Source organism: Plectrocnemia conspersa, unplaced genomic scaffold (assembly GCF_051122295.1).
Source record: "Plectrocnemia conspersa isolate PC_06_02 unplaced genomic scaffold, ASM5112229v1 ptg000012l, whole genome shotgun sequence".
In the NCBI taxonomy this organism is placed as follows: domain Eukaryota; kingdom Metazoa; phylum Arthropoda; class Insecta; order Trichoptera; family Polycentropodidae; genus Plectrocnemia; species Plectrocnemia conspersa.
In genome coordinates, this window is record NW_028277176.1 from 17,173,156 (window position 1) to 17,191,581 (window position 18,426).

The 18,426-nt window shown below is 29.2% G+C and overlaps 2 protein-coding genes across 6 annotated transcripts in view; one reads left to right on the plus strand and one right to left on the minus strand.

The window, feature by feature from the left end:
- Positions 1–15,193, plus strand: part of Pkcdelta (Protein kinase C delta) — a 54,036-nt gene extending 38,843 nt beyond the window's left edge. For 2 of the 5 annotated variants that reach the window (XM_088199843.1, XM_088199844.1), the window contains 9 exons: positions 4,245–4,376; positions 9,589–9,666; positions 10,747–10,883; positions 10,949–11,122; positions 11,266–11,420; positions 11,497–11,635; positions 11,904–12,092; positions 12,154–12,294; positions 14,403–15,193. In XM_088199843.1, coding sequence (XP_088055969.1) covers positions 4,245–4,376; positions 9,589–9,666; positions 10,747–10,883; positions 10,949–11,122; positions 11,266–11,420; positions 11,497–11,635; positions 11,904–12,092; positions 12,154–12,294; positions 14,403–14,552 — 1,295 coding nt within the window. In that variant the 3' untranslated portion in view covers positions 14,553–15,193. The remainder of the gene's footprint in view (positions 1–4,244; positions 4,377–9,588; positions 9,667–10,746; positions 10,884–10,948; positions 11,123–11,265; positions 11,421–11,496; positions 11,636–11,903; positions 12,093–12,153; positions 12,295–14,402) is intronic. The other 3 variants (XM_088199840.1, XM_088199842.1, XM_088199841.1) reach the window with 2 other exon arrangements.
- Positions 15,188–18,053, minus strand: ppk23 (amiloride-sensitive sodium channel pickpocket 23). Its single transcript, XM_088200218.1, has 12 exons — positions 17,866–18,053; positions 17,709–17,806; positions 17,545–17,647; positions 17,334–17,487; positions 16,578–16,723; positions 16,415–16,517; positions 16,213–16,349; positions 16,012–16,151; positions 15,812–15,950; positions 15,633–15,748; positions 15,336–15,569; positions 15,188–15,275 (listed from the first exon to the last, which is right to left on the minus strand). Exons 1-12 carry the CDS (start codon positions 18,051–18,053, stop codon positions 15,211–15,213), a joined length of 1,623 nt encoding a protein of 540 aa, XP_088056344.1. The 3' UTR covers positions 15,188–15,210.
- Positions 18,054–18,426: the final 373 nt, after the last annotated feature.

Genomic DNA, 18,426 nt, shown 5'->3' on the forward strand with positions numbered 1-18,426 from the left:
ATTTTATTTAAAATATTTATTGCTCATAATGTCATGAGTAATGTCGTGATATTTTTAACATATTAAAATATATTGGTAAATACATTAAATAAATAAATTTAAAATTTATTTATTTTGTGAATAAACGCAAATTTTCCAATGCCATTTCGATCTATTTTACCAAAAAATATTAACCTATTTTCAAAAGTAACATAGAAGATAATCTAGTTTGATAAAAAAATATATATTGAATGATTTAATTTTGATATTTGAGAATCAAAAGTAATAATATGTAGAATATTTTAATTTTAAATATCGCACTTATTCAATGTATATTGATTATTTTATTGTTATAATTATAGTTTGGTAATAAAATAAGTTTTTACCTAAAGAAATATTCAATACGATTTATTAATGATTGCTATTAAACCATATTTAATATTTTATTTTACCTAAGTTGTGCTCTCTGCGTTCATTTTGTATGATACAAAAATAAAACCATCCATCAAACTCTAATTATAGTTTTAAAAATAACAATGACATTGAAAAAGCTCGTATATTTTCACGCACTGATAAGTTATTTTTCAGTTTTAATGTAGGTCGCTTAAAAATATTTACGTAAAGGTTAAATTTATTATTGTCGTAAACACTTCTAAACATATTTTATAAAAACCAAAATTACTGCCATTTTAAAATATATGTATGTATTCGATTGGTTGAATGCTCTCAAAATAAAATCATATTTTAATTTACTGGCTTCAGATTTTACTGAAATTTGTAAATATCTGCTTTCAGTAATAGTTTTATTTACACATATTTTTTACTACTTTAATTTGTGAGAAGAAAATTAACTTAAAAAGTTGAACTTTTGAGTCATCTATGGTATAATAAATTTATGATTTTTAAATATTTTTCAATAAAATTATTATTAGATTTTTTAATCCCGAAATAAATTCATTTACGTTATAACAGTCAATCTTATTTTTCCCGTTGATATCTGAGTATTTTTTTATTTATGTGTTAGTGCACATCTTGACCTTTAATTCCAATACTTAAAAAATTAGACCCTAAGATTTACTATTAGATATTTAGATATTAAGTGAACAATTTATACAAAATTTCATGTTCACGATTTAAAAAAAAATAACTATCGGCACTAAAAACATGTGTTCAGTGATAGATAATTTATTAGATATCCGCAAATGTCAAATATTAATACAATAAATTACTATATAAAGTAAAGTCCTGGATGTGGGAGGCCTAGGAATATAGACAATGATGTCCTGACTGCAGAAATGGGAGCAAATTAAACTCAGACCATTAGCTGACCGAGAAACTAAACTTATAAAATTTTAGTCTAATGCTTTATAACATCACGGATTCGGAAAGTAAAAATATAAGATTAGAGGGATGTTTTTTCTCAGTTGACAGTACTGCAGTTTCTACTGTGTTCGCGTGATATGTCAGAGAATATTGCTCCAGTCACTGCAAAGTGGTGCTTGCCTGTTTGTTTAAAATGGCCGTGTCAATTCCTAATTGTTAATTTAATGGTAAAGGTGAATCTTCTGTTTAAATGAATTTATTATCATATTAAACATAACCATTATGGCAAAATCGTTATTAACGGTTACTGTTGTTTCATTAAATACATTAAGGTCTTAAAGATAGAGCATTGTTATAAAGATACAAGTCAAACTCAAAATGCAATACCTTCAATTTTTGTTTTATGTTTTGCGTTCAAAGTCCGTAACGTCTTAGACTAGTAACTCTGAGGTTGCGGGTTCGAGCCCCGGCAGCGGCACTCGAATTTTTATTTATAAAAAAAAATGTGCTACTATTAAAAAAACGGCACCTGCTGCAGTAATATCTATTAATTATAAATTGTATAGTACATAATAATTTATAATTAATAATATAGATGTTACCGATTCCCAGACTTTCAGTCTGATGATTAATACTTACATGTAGGTATTCATTATATGATTGACTTACTCAGTTGGTACAGATTTGCCCGTTGTAACGCATTGGGCTTACACCTGTCAAGTTACAACGAAAGATTTAATAAAATAAAAAATAAAAATAAACTGGAAGTAACCATGTTAAATGCTAGATTTATTACTTCAGAACCCAATTGCTTGTTTCTTTGTGGTCATTCACTTATTTTAAATTTAATTACTTTTGGAAAGTGTCGCTTCCGTTCAAGGTTCATATCAAACTTAAATACCTATTGACACTATAGATTAATTGGCGCGATGCGTATTTAAGATCATAGGGGAATTTTCGCGTTTGGTCTCTGCGCGTATTTGTGTCGCAGTTGTGTTGCGAACATGCCAAATTGTGGGCGTGACACCTTTTATTGTACACGTCACGTGACTGCAAAGCTCCGTTGGAGCTTATGGAAGGCCGCAGCCAAAGTTTAAGGTGAGCCGCCAGGTGAACGAATGCCAATGTGGCCCTTCAATCCCAGGTATTCCGGCAATGATCCTTTGGATTGCGGACTATTATTGATTTATGGATTTTTTTATAACTTATAATATCAACGACTAAAGCATAAAACCACTGGCCTCCATATACATTTTTGTCAACCAATGTAATGTCTCGATTCAGTTAAATACGACGTTTCAAAAAAATCTAAATCTCTTGAGAGAGGACATCTGTACATTCCATGATTTTCTCTTTCGCAAAATCGTGTGGGTATTATGCTATTAAAGAGACAGTTTATATATCTTTAAACGTTAATAATAATTTGATGGACCGACAACATCTAAAAATAAGAGGCAATATATCTCTTCCTATTTCAATTCGACCAATAAAATGTTTATTTGCTCTTTTCTTACTCCTATAAAATAATAACGGCAGCATAACGGCTTTACAAATTAAAAATATTATAAATATTCAATCAATATTTCTAAGTAATATGATTAATTAAAGCTATATGCTTAAAATAGATTAATTATAGTAATAAATTACAGTTTTTTATATTTATATAGACAGGTTTGAAAGAGTTGACAAAGAATAAAACATTTAAAAAATATTGAATTGTACTTTTTAAATCAGCAAACATATATAAAGTTTAGTTTTCACTTTTTAAATAACTTTTGTAATCTAAATAATTCTATTATAATTTTATGTAATTAAAAAATTTTACGTATACTACTGATTTTATTTTTTACTATTATAGAGAACACGTAATTTTCTGTGTTTTTTATAATACATAAAGGTATACAAAAAAAATCGTATACTTTTAACTCTAAAATTATTCATGATTAAAAAAATCTCCTCAATCAACGTCATAAGAACAATTAGATTATTTTATATTGATTTTTTTTAATCATTGCTTTTTTCCCTAGTTATTTATTTAATAGCCACCTTTTGAACAATATTTCTGTTTTTTTTATTAAAATTTAAATAATACAACAGTATGAGTATCCTAAAATTAAAATAAGAAAGAAAAACTAATATGTTCGTCTGTAAAATTCGGCACTAAAAGGGACGTTTCGTTTGCTCTATATTGTACCAATAGTTTTTTACTTTCAAAAAGTTTTCTTTAATTGGCACAGAAGGGAGATTTTTAAACATAATGAGCTTTTTTAAAACAGCAAAAAAAAATTATATTTAAAAGATATATTTAATAAGCTCTTAAATTGTATAGGCTAACTGAATTTTCTTATTATACATTTTAAATCTTGGTTATAATTTTGAACAGAAAATTGCTTAAAACTGAGACTGTTAAAACATCTATTATTTTTGTGTGGAAAAACTGCCACAAAATGAACTTCTCCATATTAATAACTATAAAAATAGTATTTAATTAAAAACTAATAAGTATATTTATTTAAATACATAAATATACTAATAAGCAACGAAATCTAAAAATATACGTAATGAGACCACGTTAATCAAAAACTAAAAATGCTCCTTTATCAATTTCTCAAAAATAATGTGCAAAAGATATTTATTTTACTATGCATTTACACATATTATACATGAAAGTATTCATAAAATAATACAATTTATTATAAAAAAATATCTTCTAAAGAAGTATTTTTATAAAATCATCATAAACTTCAAATCAAATTTATCATACACCTTTTAAAATACTTTACGGATCATAAAATTATCATCGAGTCGAGTCAATAAAAATATATTTTTAGTCATCAAAAACAATATGCGAGAAAATTGTTGATGGACCAGATTTAAGCTAAAATGTTTATTTTATTATTATTTTTATAAAATTATGTTTGGTCGTTTTTTTAATTCACCAGACTGCGATGTTAACTGTCACAAGAAGTGTGAAAAGCTTACGGCCAACCTTTGCGGAGTCAACCAAAAGCTCATCGTTGAAGCTTTGGCATCAGTGAAGAGGAGCGACAAAGTCGATAATGCGATTTTAACAAGTAATATATCGGATCGTTAAATATACTTTAGTGCAAATAATGTTTTGGAACATGTTTACCTTGGTTATGAACTCATTCATAGCGAGAAACTATAAGATAATTCGTGGTGTTGAAATATTACTCTCCGATGTTATTTATCGTTAAATTGTATACATATTTCGATTACAATTAACCTAAATGTTATTTTCAGCAATACAGTATAAGTTTTATAATAATTGAATTCAGTGACATTCTCAAACAGTTTAATGTTAAAATAATTTTAATGGAATGCAGGATTTCAAAATAAATAAAACAACGTGTGATTAACAAGAGAAGCAATGACTAAAGTGTAAAAAAATATCTGAAAAATACTGAAACAATAATGAGCCATAAATAACAAAAAACTTAACAATCATAAAATCATTGACGAAGCCCATGAAATGAAATGGTTGAAGTTGCTCTTATTCAGTAACAAAGAAAACAAATTCAAGTCATAATTTCTAAAGTTATTGATATTTTGACCATCATTTTTAGTACTTTATTAAAAGTACTTGAAAAGACCATTGCACTCTACTAGTAACCTTTATGCGATATGCTAATGATATGTTTATTAAATATGGAATACTACCACAAGATCTGTCAATGAACAAATTATTTTACTGGAAGACTGGAATTGTATCAACTAAAAGTGATATTGCACTGTTCTACATCATCGTTTATTGACCTTAAAACTCTTCCTTTAAGACTGAAATCTTACTCACAGCACATAGTCTTAGGCTTTAAGTCACAGACTGTTTGAAATATTGTGCCAAGAAAATAAAACTAAGTAGAAGTAAGTGTGTTGTGTAGACGATAGGATTTTTCAAAGAAATATCACAAATCGTTCGTCGAACCCTGCTAAAAAAAATCAAAATACAAAGCCCAAGTTTTTTCTATAAATATATAAATAACAATAATGTAATTTATATGTAATATTTATAGAAAAAACTAGATATTTAGTGATGATCTATTTAATAAAGGCAATGATCTTTAAAATTAAGATTCACTATTATTTATATGTGTACAAGAAAAGATCGCACACATAATAAACCTTTTAAACGTAAAAGCTTCTGCCAGACATACGCCCACGTATCGAAAAGCTCTCGGTCTCGTAGTTATACCAGAATAAAATGACGCAATGTTTCTGTTTCTTTTATTGGACTTTTAGGCGAATTAATATTTATATGCCAATTTCACTTTTCATAACACGTATTATTTATACGCGTTTGTAATGAATTTATGTAATTATTTTTCGGCCTTGAGCACAAATATTTTGCATTATATCTAATCAGAAAATTAATATTTGTTGTATGTTATTAGTTGTTACAAAACACCTTTTAATAATTTATATGCATATTATTTATAAAATATTCTTATACCTAACATTTTTATAATATCTCTGTGTACCAAAGTTAACGCAACTTAAATAATATTGTTTTCTAGTTAAAAACTATTTTTTGCACTATTTTAAAAATATAGAATCAAACTTTGCTTACAAAATATGAATTCTTCTACAATTTTTTTAAAATAATATTCGTAGCAAATTACTTTGTAAAAGTAACTGTTAATTAATTATAAACGTACTATTTAGATATCGAGATAGATTACGTAAAATTATTTTTATTTTAACATACGATTAATGTGCGCGTACCGTGAGTTTCTTTCCCTTTCACTCGCTCGCGTCTTAAGTGGCGAGAGTGAGGGAGAGATACGGGCGTTCGTTACATGCGTTCCGTACGCTCTTATCTCTCACTCACTCTCGTCACTCAATACGCGAGCAATCAAAAGGGAGAGTGTCTCACCGTACGCGCCTGCATAATGTGTAAATAAAATATAAGCTATTTTATTAATGTGTTCATATTTACTTAAATTTATTAATCAATTATTCTAATTATCATATTAAATACTATGTTTAAAAAAAATCAAAATTCAGATGATGTTAAAAAGGAGCTATTGGAATATTTAACATCAAAGTCTTCAACATTTTATGAAGGCTTTGGAATGAAAAAAATTAAATAGGAAAAGGTTGTTTAATTATTTATTTGTTAAATCTTTCATTTTATTCTATTTTTATATATATTTGATAATATATATATAAATAGAATATTTTTTTATATATTTGATGTCAATAAACCCTATATGTAATAAATTTAGAATATTACTAACGATTAGAAAATATAGAATATCGTTAATTTGCTCTTTAATATTTTTCAATCTACGCATATCTCTAAGTGTCATAAATAATTTTTGCAAAAACTTTTCTTTTTGCGTACGCACCGGAATCGCTAATTTTAAACTCACGCGTATATAGCAACGTCATTATTCACCAACGATTGTGTAATTTTAAAACAGAGTTATAAATATAAGCCCAAACATACGTATGAATGCAAAAAAAATAATATAACGCACAGCCCACGAATAATTAAAAACTGACACCCCCTTACTTGACAGTTTTAATACGTATTAGCTTAACTTCAACTTTGTAATATTAAATAAAATTGCAGGTAATTTAATATATGGTTTATTTTAATCTGAAAATTGACCTATTGAACGGTTAACTTCCGAGTTCAAAAACCTGTCGCGATGCAATTTTAGAACGTCTGCGATTATGCAACTCGACTTGTTAACTTTAAAGTGTCAGACATGTGTGTTCCCAAAGGGAACATTTCATCGCTAATATTATATATCAGGAAGTGTATATTTCCAGGAACGACCTGACATCAAAGATTGTCTATATATATTATTGCGATGGAATTCATTACTCCTTGTACTTAGAATTGCGCATAAGATCGTTGTTTATACCGAAAGCTGTTTGTCGTGAGCTTATTTCCACCTAGTCGTTTCCCCGGATTGTTCAGAATTGGCAGACAGAAATAGACTCAGGTGCGAGAGGCACGAACGACTCGGTTTTGCTTTTATCATTTTCCACGAAAGTATACTAAAACCGCGCCGGTCACGGTTCTTTGTCAGAAACTGTGCCAACGGAGTTGAAACAACAACAAAAAACAGTATTGAAATTACCCGTTGTTTAATCTAATATTTTAGCAAGATCAATCGGTGATGTCAGACGAATTCGTGATATAAGCGCGAACGAACTAATGAAATGAATTTTGCATTTTCAGTTCCAAAAATAAATCGAGATACTAGATTTAAATTCGCAGAAATCAATTTAACGATATGACGTAGACGCCATAAGTTTTTTAACTTTTTATAGTATTCCTAAAACGCGATTTTCAAATTTTCCGTAATTAAATTTGTTTTGAACTAAGATAAACTTTCAAAGCGAAAAATCGAATGCTTAGAATTGTATAAATACCATTTTACATGATAATTTTTAGTAAGCTTCGTTTATTTTTATTAAATCATTAATAATATTTTTCATATATTTTCTTTGTATCTTCGCTTTTTTTGACACAATGAGTCAGGCTATTTAAAGATCTGCCGCATTTGGGTTATTTTTGCGGGTTTCTTTCCTCACTGGTAGAACTTTCTACACATAGTGCCCAACCCATTAAGACAATAAGTCAATAAGATCGCGTTTTTTATTTTTGATTTTCATTCTTCATATATTTCGCCAAGATAATTTTAGCATCATTAGAAGATTTTTTTTACTTCGCACAGATAAAAGTTTTTGTAAATCGCTTTTTCACTCAGTTTTATGTCAAAAACACTAGTCAGATTCAAATAAGTATGTAAAAAATAAAAAAATTCTTGACAATACTAAGAGTATCTTGGCGAAATATAAAGATAATGAAACTCAATATAACATAATTTTAAAAAAAGTTCTAAAAACACTGCAGGAATATTTTTTTTTAATATTAATGCTACAGAATAGTAATTTACTAGACATTTTCGTGTATTTCAATGTTTTTATTTTAATTTATTTTTTGCTATCCTTTTCATTAGAACAATGAATTATTTACACTTTTAAGAGTCCAGGCTTTAATTTCATACGCGAGAATTAATTTAAAACTATATAGTTTCAGACATAATTAGTAAATCAAATTCTTCAAAAGTCTAAGAAGATTTTAAAACAGATATTATTTAACTATATTTTCCAATAAAATTATTTATCAAATACCGAAATTCAATAGCTCAGATTATTATATATTAAAATTATATTTATCTAACCAACTAGAAAATTATGCAGATAGTTTATATATCCTATCATGTTAGCCTTATTTTATATGTATTATTTAAATCAGGAGAATCTGTATTATTATCCTTTATATACATATATGTTTATATTTAAAAGTGGGGTTACTAATATAAGCAATGTAATTAATATATTTTGAGCAATTTAGTGATGTTATATTATCACTGATGTGATATTCTGTATAAGCTGAACTAGCTCAATTTCAATTATCATCACGATATTCTTCCAATAGGTTAAAGAAAAACTTGCAAAACCTAATCTATGATGATCGATTATAATTATATAAGCTATCACTAATTAATGTAAATTAAAATTATATAATTTATCATTTTATCGATCCCCCAAACATGATAGCAAGTGAAAAACACTTTCATCGTATATTATGCTAGGTGATTCGAATGCCTTTTCCGGGATAATGCATGAGTTTTTCTCAAATAATAATACGGTATAGTTAGATTAGCTTCGTTTACCTTCTAAAGCATAAATTTATAAATAAAATATTTACTTCAAAAATAAAAATCACTTTTTATTTTATGAGCATGCTAATTGCATTATTTCAAGCATTGTTTTTAATTTATCGTTGATTTTGAAAAATGTGTGCTTTACCTCTTCCTTGACACATCATTTCTATTAATTATTATATTTATAAGATTTTTCTTATTTTTATTGCTTAATTATAAAATTAAATCGTTCTACTATTCCGCCCAATCTGTCTATATATAGTCATAATAACGTCACGCGTATATCACAAGCCAAATTCTATCGAACTGTATTTCATTATCGTTATAAATAGTTTATACGTCGCAATAAATTTTAATTTATGAAATCTGATTCAATCGGCACTGTATTATATCATTTATTATGTAGTACATTAAAAAAATAGTTTTACTATATTCAGCAAGTCCTGTCAGTCAATACAAACAAAAATTTAATATGAATTAAAAACAGACAGTTCTTACTGAATATATAGTAGTTATCTGCCTGTTTTTCAATGGCAGATATTTTACCGTGTGTTGTGTGTTTTTTGGGGTGCTTTAGGGGGTGGTGAAGGACGAGAAGCAGCAGCGACAGCATCAGGACCTGCAGCCACTGACTTAAACTGTGATGCGATTTTCGGTAAGAACGATCATAATGAACATATCGAAATCCAGTATACTCTTAAAAATATAAAATACATATGCATGCTGTTTTGCTCCAATGTAAATATACCTGAAAAAAATAAATAGGTCAATAAAATCATATATTTTATTCGACCATCATGTATCTATTAATACTAACTTTAGCATCAGCTTTTGCTTTGATTGAAATTTAATAATATACTATTTATTCTTAACAACTTTATAAGCGGTTTAAATTATATTATAAATTGGTGATTGAGAATAATTTAAACACCATATCTGCAAATCTATTACATTACAATAAAAAAATCATTGTTAATATTTCTACAGTACAATTTAGTAAAAGTAAACTAAAATAAAAACTTATTATTGAATAGTTTTTATCATCAAGTATTAATTTTGCAGATTAGATTGTTCAGAATTTTTTTAAATAAATCCGATTACATATAATAAATTTTGATAAATAAAACAAATATTTATCGATTATACTTTAAGTACATTTTGGTCCACTTTTATGATAATAAATGGACAATGTTAAAACAAATATAATTCGTACAACTCAATGAATAAAAGTATTTTTTTTGTATTTATATTATTAAATTTAGCCCATTGTTACATACATCATTACGTTTTTCATCCAAGATATAAGAACAAAGCTAGAAAAATATTAAGTGAACACCCATAATTATAATTAAATTAATTGTTATTGTAATATAGCTTAATATTATTTTTAATTATGATTTAAAAGTAAAAGTTTTAAATATTCTAAATCTATGATCATAATAAAAAAAATATTTACGGTATTAAAAAAAAGTTAAAAAGTGTTTTACAGTATATATTTATATTTACTGATTATGCACTATTGCTTGGTCACCTTAGTTTCATGTGAGATCAGCAGTTATTATTAAACAACAACTGCTGATTATAGATTACGAAATGTTATCATTACTTTCTTGCTGTTCATCTAAAGTTGTTAAAACATTCTTATTTTATGATCGATTAATATTGTCCATTTATTGTTTTACTATATTAGTATATAGAAAATAGTTACAATCGTGCCTTTATATTTATATTTTAGAAGCCTCAACTGCATATAGTGCATTCCAAAGATCAGGGCGTGTCACTCCACCAGCTACGACAATTCCAAGATTTCGCAAATATACTGTGGAAGATTTTTACTTCTTGAAAGTGCTAGGGAAAGGAAGTTTTGGAAAGGTAAGTTTGAGAATAAAATATAAAATAAATTACACTATAAACGCGTCCTAATATATTATCTTAAGGTACTCTTGGCTGAGTTGAAAAACACTGAATATTACTATGCCATCAAGTGTTTGAAGAAAGACGTCGTTTTGGAAGATGATGACGTCGAATGCACACTGATCGAAAGGAAAGTTTTAGCATTGGGAACTAAGCATCCTTACTTATGCCATCTCTTCTGCACATTTCAAACTGAGGTGAGTTTGCCTAAAATTAATAAAACTATTCTTCCTGTTGATAAAAATAAGCAAATTGGCAATGTGTAAAATTTCACTTATATTTTTACTAGCCATATATACCTTATATATTGTATGAATGTATATATCTTTGAATATTTTAGTCCCATCTATTCTTCGTCATGGAATACTTGAACGGTGGCGATCTCATGTTTCACATCCAACAGACTGGAAGATTTCCCGAAGCCAGAGCTCGGTTCTACGCTGCTGAAATAGTATCAGGATTGAAGTTCTTACACAAGAAAGGAATCGTATACAGGTTTATTTCGGCTCACTCGTAAATTTCAATACTTATGTACATTTTGTTCGATATTAACGACCCCCACATTTTGCAGAGATCTTAAATTAGACAACATTTTATTGGACTACGAAGGTCACGTGAGGATTGCTGACTTTGGCATGTGCAAGTTGCAAATATACTTGGACAAAACGGCCGATACGTTTTGCGGCACACCTGATTATATGGCACCTGAGGTAATTTTAATTAATTGGCTAAGATCCGAGTGTTTCCGAAGAACAGCTTTCAACTCCCCTAATGGGATAGTCTTGTAGTATATGTTTTTTATTTATCACGGACGCAATCAGATGTCATATCTGTTGATATATTGTTTTTCTGTGTGACCCACGTCATTTGAATAAAGCTGGATTAGAGCCAAGGGGACGTTTGTCGCTTCTTATAGTTGTCCAAAATCGCTATTGACGTTCCAACACGTGTTGCGTATAAACTCATATATTTTTTTAGATAATCAAAGGACAGAAGTACAACCAGACGGTGGATTGGTGGTCTTTCGGCGTGTTGTTGTATGAAATGCTCATTGGACAGAGTCCGTTCAGTGGATGCGATGAAGACGAACTTTTCTGGTCCATCTGCAACGAGCTACCCAGCTATCCTCGATTTCTTTCGCAAGAGGCTTTACAGCTACTCAATATGGTGAGTGAAATATTTTTAAAAAAAATATTCAATTAGTAATTAATTAATTTTAATATTGCAGTTACTCGAAAAGGAGTCCAGTCTTCGACTTGGAGGGTCTGAATGCGTCCACGGTGACATTTGTGATCAAATATTCTTCAGACCTGTTAATTGGGGTAGACTCGATTTGCGACAATTGGAACCGCCATTCCGTCCACAAGTGGTAAGTATTCATTATCATTACTTCATAACTAACTGAACATTGAAATAATAATTATGGCACCCCGACAAAGCCGCGCAGAACAATCCCGCGCCGACTAAGCCGCGCCGTCATAGCCGCGTCGACATAGCCGCGCAAAGTCAAAACAAAATTAATTTTATAACATGGTTTTTATTTATTAATAATTACAAATATATATATAGGAAAAGAGAGGCGTCTCGCTACCGCTCGCGCCGACTTTCACTGTAAACCCAAACAACCTAAACTTTTTTTAATATATTGTATTGATTTATTTTCATTTCGGTATATTTTGTAACTGTCCAGCATCATCCAATCTATGACTAACTGTTCAAAAAGCGAATCACTAGTGATAGAGCTGTCCACAAAACAAAATAATTAGAATTAAAAAAATCATTTTCTTTCATTTTATTCAATTTTATAATTTTGATTTGCGCGGCAATGTCAGCGCGGCTTTATCGTCGCGGCAATGTCGGGGTTGTATTGCGCGGGATTGTCTTGCGCGGCTATGTCGAGGCGGCTATGTCGAGGCGGCGCGGCTTTGTCGGGTCCCCATAATTATCTATGTAGTATATCTAGACCAGCAGTTCTTAGCCGGTGTTCTTAAAAATTATAAAAGCAACGAATTATATACATAGTCGTACTGCTGTTTGTTGTTGGCAGTTAGCTAAAGATATAATTTTAACTTCAATTTTTCTAAATTGATTTCGTATTCAGTTATAATTTCTATATTAAAGGATAGATATTTTATATTAAGATAATTTCCTTGTCATTATTAATTAGGAAGCAAAGGATTATTTTTTGAATATTATGATTCAATAAATTCAAGTGATTTACAGTCTCAAATTATATTAAATAACCATATTATTAGACTCAAAGGTTTAAGGGTTAAAGGGATACGTGTGGTGGACGGTAAGGTGACTATATAACTATGGCCCGTGTAATTTTTTCTTTTGGGGATACCTGAAGAAAAGGTTTTCTAACATCATCCTCGATCTCTTGAGGATTTGAAGGAAAGGATCAGACAGTAAGTCGACGTCTTAGATGAACCGGTCGTCATTTTTCTGATAAGATTTTTAAAACCCATTAAAACAAAATTACTTTATATGGACTTCATAGAATACATATAATTGTTTTCCAAATAGCTTGGTTCATTTTTTATACCCCTTTAAAATGTAAAAAATATTTATACCTTATCTCTTTATCTTATATTGATCTCATATTAGACCTACTATTACTGAAATCTGTAAAAACTAACAGAATACGGTTTTTCTTACATGATAAGGCTGGAATATGTTTGTCCGTAAGGTGCTAGACAAATAATCTAGAACCTACGGGCTCGAATCCTACAGCAAACTCTATAATTTTAATTACTTAAATATAAATGTCACTGATTTTAAGGAAAAGGTGCCGAAAATATTTCGAAAATATGTTATAATTTTTTTGAATATTTTATATAATTCTCCCTTATACATTTATACTTAGATGCGACAGAAATTATTTTTTAACAAAAAACATTTTTTTCCGGGATTGACAAAACGTTGGCAAATTTCCCAGTCTGTAAATTTTGATTTGTAAATTAACGATGAAATCATTGAGTAATACTAGGTGAGATAGCCACATAAATGCCGTAAGTACCATAAAGACTAGATTAAAGGCATTTAATCTGCGTTAAAATAACTTGTAAATTGAAAAAAAGATTTTCTTGTACGTTCAAAAGCGGAATAAGTTACAACAAATTCTGACAACTTTAAATTTATTTGTGGATTGTTGATCTGGCACAAAGTGCTTCAAGAAATAAATTTCACAAGTAAATTTCTACAATCTAAAAACACGGTTAATATTGGTCTAGAAAATCGCAATAGAAAAAAAACTTTGTCGAAGAAAAGATTTTCTGAAAACAAAAATATTTTATGTGCTGTTAAAATAGCAAACTCAACAGCAATTGTTTCGATTAAAACGCGTTTCAAATTATTTTTAAATACTTATTTTGTTTAAAATAAATAGTCTCGTTACTTTTGGGTCCCCTCTCATATAATAGTACTTAGTAAAATATTAGCGGTAATTTATGTTTTTATTCTTTGTATTTTCAGCGTCATCCTCTAGACACGCAGTATTTCGACAAGGCTTTCACGGGTGAAAAAGCCAGACTCACGCCAGTGGAACACAACATTTTGCGCAGCATGGACCAAGCTCAATTTCGCGGTTTCAGCTACACGAATCCAAACGCCACCGACCACTGAAAATGGTTATGTTGAAGAATACGCGTTACCTTATATTGATGTTGACCTGAAAACGGAGCCTACGGGAAATCGACCGAGTCGATACTTTTGAGGCTGCTTTTTGATAATGGCTTTAGATCCACATAACCAACGCTGTGCTATTTTTCGGCGCTGGGTTAACGATTTTTTGCAATGTTTTAAAACAATTCTTCCTTCGGTCTAAACGACCTAAATTTATCCCAAGAGTGTCTCGACCTAAGTTCCTATACGGAAGTGATTGAAGTGAAAAATTATACAATTTGACGAGATAACGAAACACAATATCGAATACGTGAATGATTGATGTGATAAGTGTAAAAAATACCCAAATAAAAAAATCCTTTAGATCTCAGATTTATCATCACCTTTGATATGTATAAATTGTCCTTTTCGTTCTAAGACATTTGTATAATATAATATTAAAGTATAATACATGTGTGGATATAATATCATAGATAAAAATATGTGTACATAAAATAGATGAATAAAAAATATATATAAATAGTAAATAACAATGACAATCGCTCAAAACTTTAACAATTTTTTTACATTGCCGAATAATATATATATATAAAAAATTAATAACATTTTATATTGTAAAAATAATAAAGAATTGTTTTTTTATTTGTATTTATTTTATTCATGGTAAATATTCCTTGTACGTTGGTGGCGGAGAATATTTTGGTGGTTTGACATCTCTCGCAGCTTCTTTGACAAAAACTTGCTGTGGATATACAGCATTTTTTCTAAAACCTGGCGCCGCACTTTTGAGAACTGCTCTAGGACCTTGAAGACTAGCAGTTGGAGTTTTCCTCCAAGGCTTTAGCTCTAAATCGAAAGGAGGTTTTTCCCTTTGCAAATATTCCTGCCTAAGTCTAGTCAATTCGTCTTTGTCCCTATAAAACATACAACAAGCCCTCAAAGTGAAATAATACAAAATCTCAACACCAGACAAGAGAGAAAATCCCAAAAATAGACCAGCAATACCACCGAAAGATACTAAAAATAAGAAAATGTATATATTTATAAGCATGTTAAAATCGCATATTATTAGATTTGTACCTAATAGATCAACCCATCCAAAAAGAACTTCTCTTTTATATCTAACCATAGGCCAAGATACGAACTCTGACTCCAGCGGACACTCACCATGACTATCTTCATTTTCTCTAGTAGGACTGAAATCATATTATAGATTAATTGATTATTTTATGTTAATAGAGTAAGTGATGTATTATTACTCTTGTTCAGTGAGCTTTTCCACTTCATAAACTGTGTTTGAGCAACCTAATTCACAATTGCATTTATCTATATCGGTTATCTTATCGGCATGCTCTGCTACGCATCTTAATTCTTTAAGAGAGCAATAGCGGAAGTGTTCTGAAATAAATGCGTATTCAAATAGTTCAGATACATGTGATGACACATTGGAAATAAATACCTATTTGTGGATAAAAATGCGGCACACAGCCACAATACTGTCTAGATAGCTTCATTCTGCATTGTCTGGTACAAGCTGAATAAGTATAGATAGAATCCGTCACTAATTTTATTTCATCAGAGAATACGCATCTTCTTTGCCTTAAAAAATGCCATAAAATTACTTATTACAATAAAAAATTTATTTCTTTAAATGATTTACTTTATAGACAACTGTCTAGCATCTGGAGTGGTGTAAGTTTGCTTTACTGAAAAGGAAATCTTTTCAACTCTCCTATCCCAAACATGTTGTGGATTTGCGTCCATACCAGGCATTTCATCCGTAGAGTGTATGTATACCTTTAAAATGCTTAAAAATAATATTATACAATGAAAAATGCTTCAAAAAAATTTATACCGCTCACATTGATAGGAATATCCTTGTGTTCAGTGTCGAAAACGAACGACCATTTTGCGTCCGTCTCGTGGATGTACATTTCCATGAATGGTTCTAGTGTTTTAGATAGCCTACAACATATTTAGAATGTTATTATTATTATATATTATTAAATATATTATAATATATACCATGGCCAAGTCTTCTCTACGTGTCTTGAGTTGAAAGCATAGCAAAATCCTACTTCTGTAAAAACAGGCATAAACATGTCGCAGCAATCTTCAGTATCGGCTTTAAAAACGCAACCAATCAGAAAATCTTCACAATGAGAGACGACCTAAAAATATATTTTTTTAATTTCGAGATAGTATTGTCAAATTATTATTTCCTCAAAATATGAAATTTATTTATCAGAGTGATATAATTAAAGCCTTTGACGATTTAGGTACATCTGAAAATAAATATTAAATTATAGTTATTGAAGATATAATTTAAAAAAAAAATTAAGTCGTAGTACAAGCAACAACGAATGACACATTTTTAAAAATATTATTAGTAGTGATATATTTGGTCATAACGCAGTTTTTTAGGAGAAACGAAATTTTTAATAAATATCACTAGTATTTTTTAATATAAAATATATTTTTTTTTTAATTCAATAAGCGTTCATTACTGCGTGCCGTACATCGTTGTTCGTGCAACAACTTTAATTGATTTTTTTTTCAAATCAAAATTTATAATATAATTAAAATGTATAATTCCAAATTTAAAATACTTTTAATATATAAATAAGTTGAATTTTAACATTTTTTATTACCTAATAATATAATAAAAATACAAAACCAATTGGACCACACATGAAGGTATTGATTTCAACAATAGATAAAACTATTCCTGAATAAATGTAATTGCGAAACGTTGTTATATATCATACTTACAGAAAATACTGTTTCCCTTAAATTGCTACCAATTTTTTCCAAATTGGGATCGCCTGAATAACGCGATCCATCCAATTTAATACTCTGATAGCTCATCGTCGAGAGAAATTGAAGATACTCTTTATATTTTTCTCTCTCTTCGGCACCAGCATTTGGCCATGTTCTTATAAGCATATAAATAAATTAATAAGAATTTTAATAAATAGTCAAAAATACGTACAGGTTAATGAAAGTTTCCACAGATTCGATACTATTCGGTCTCTTTTCGCACACAGTTATCGCCGGAAATAGTACGTCCCAATTGTGAAAATCTGTATCTAATCCTGTACAAAAATAAATTAATATTATGTATTATAATTATTTAATAATACAAAAGTTAATTACCAGTAATGGTTGGATTCGTTTGAAATTTTTCCCATAGACTAAAGATGATGATGCAAGTGGTAACAGCTCCAACAGAAGTGAAGCAGAACCACATAAATCTAACAACGAGTATCATTTATTTTAATTTTACTACAACATAATCAATTTTATAAAATACCTCTCTGCAAAAGGTCTTCCCCTTTCAGCGATGTATCTTACTCCGTGAAGAGTAGAATTATCGAAAAATTCTCTCGTTTGGTGACGCCAACTTGTACTGAGAAGCTCATATTGATTCACAGATTCTGTTTTTTGTTTCAGGTTACTTTTCAGCAGAAGTCCTCCTTTTTTGGAATCATAACGGTACATTTTCGTGGAACGCGTACGAATCGAATGAATCCGAAAGAAAGCTCATTATAGAGCGTGAATGATAAAAATCTATTCATATGTGTTTCATTGTCAGGTCAACTCAATTATCTATTGTGCAAGCTAATGGAAATAAGCACAACAAAAGCATTAAATTGTTGTCAATCACGTAAGCTTTATGGATATTGCGTTCCGATATTATATTGTACCAATTAGTATATGTACATACTATATACTATTTATTGATTTATTTCGTGACATTGAGATTGACTCATACTAATTATTTGTTTTAAATACATAATTAAACAGCAATAAAACAGGGTATTCGAGGAATTACAAACATGATCTATAATAATAGGCGATATATATTGGTATC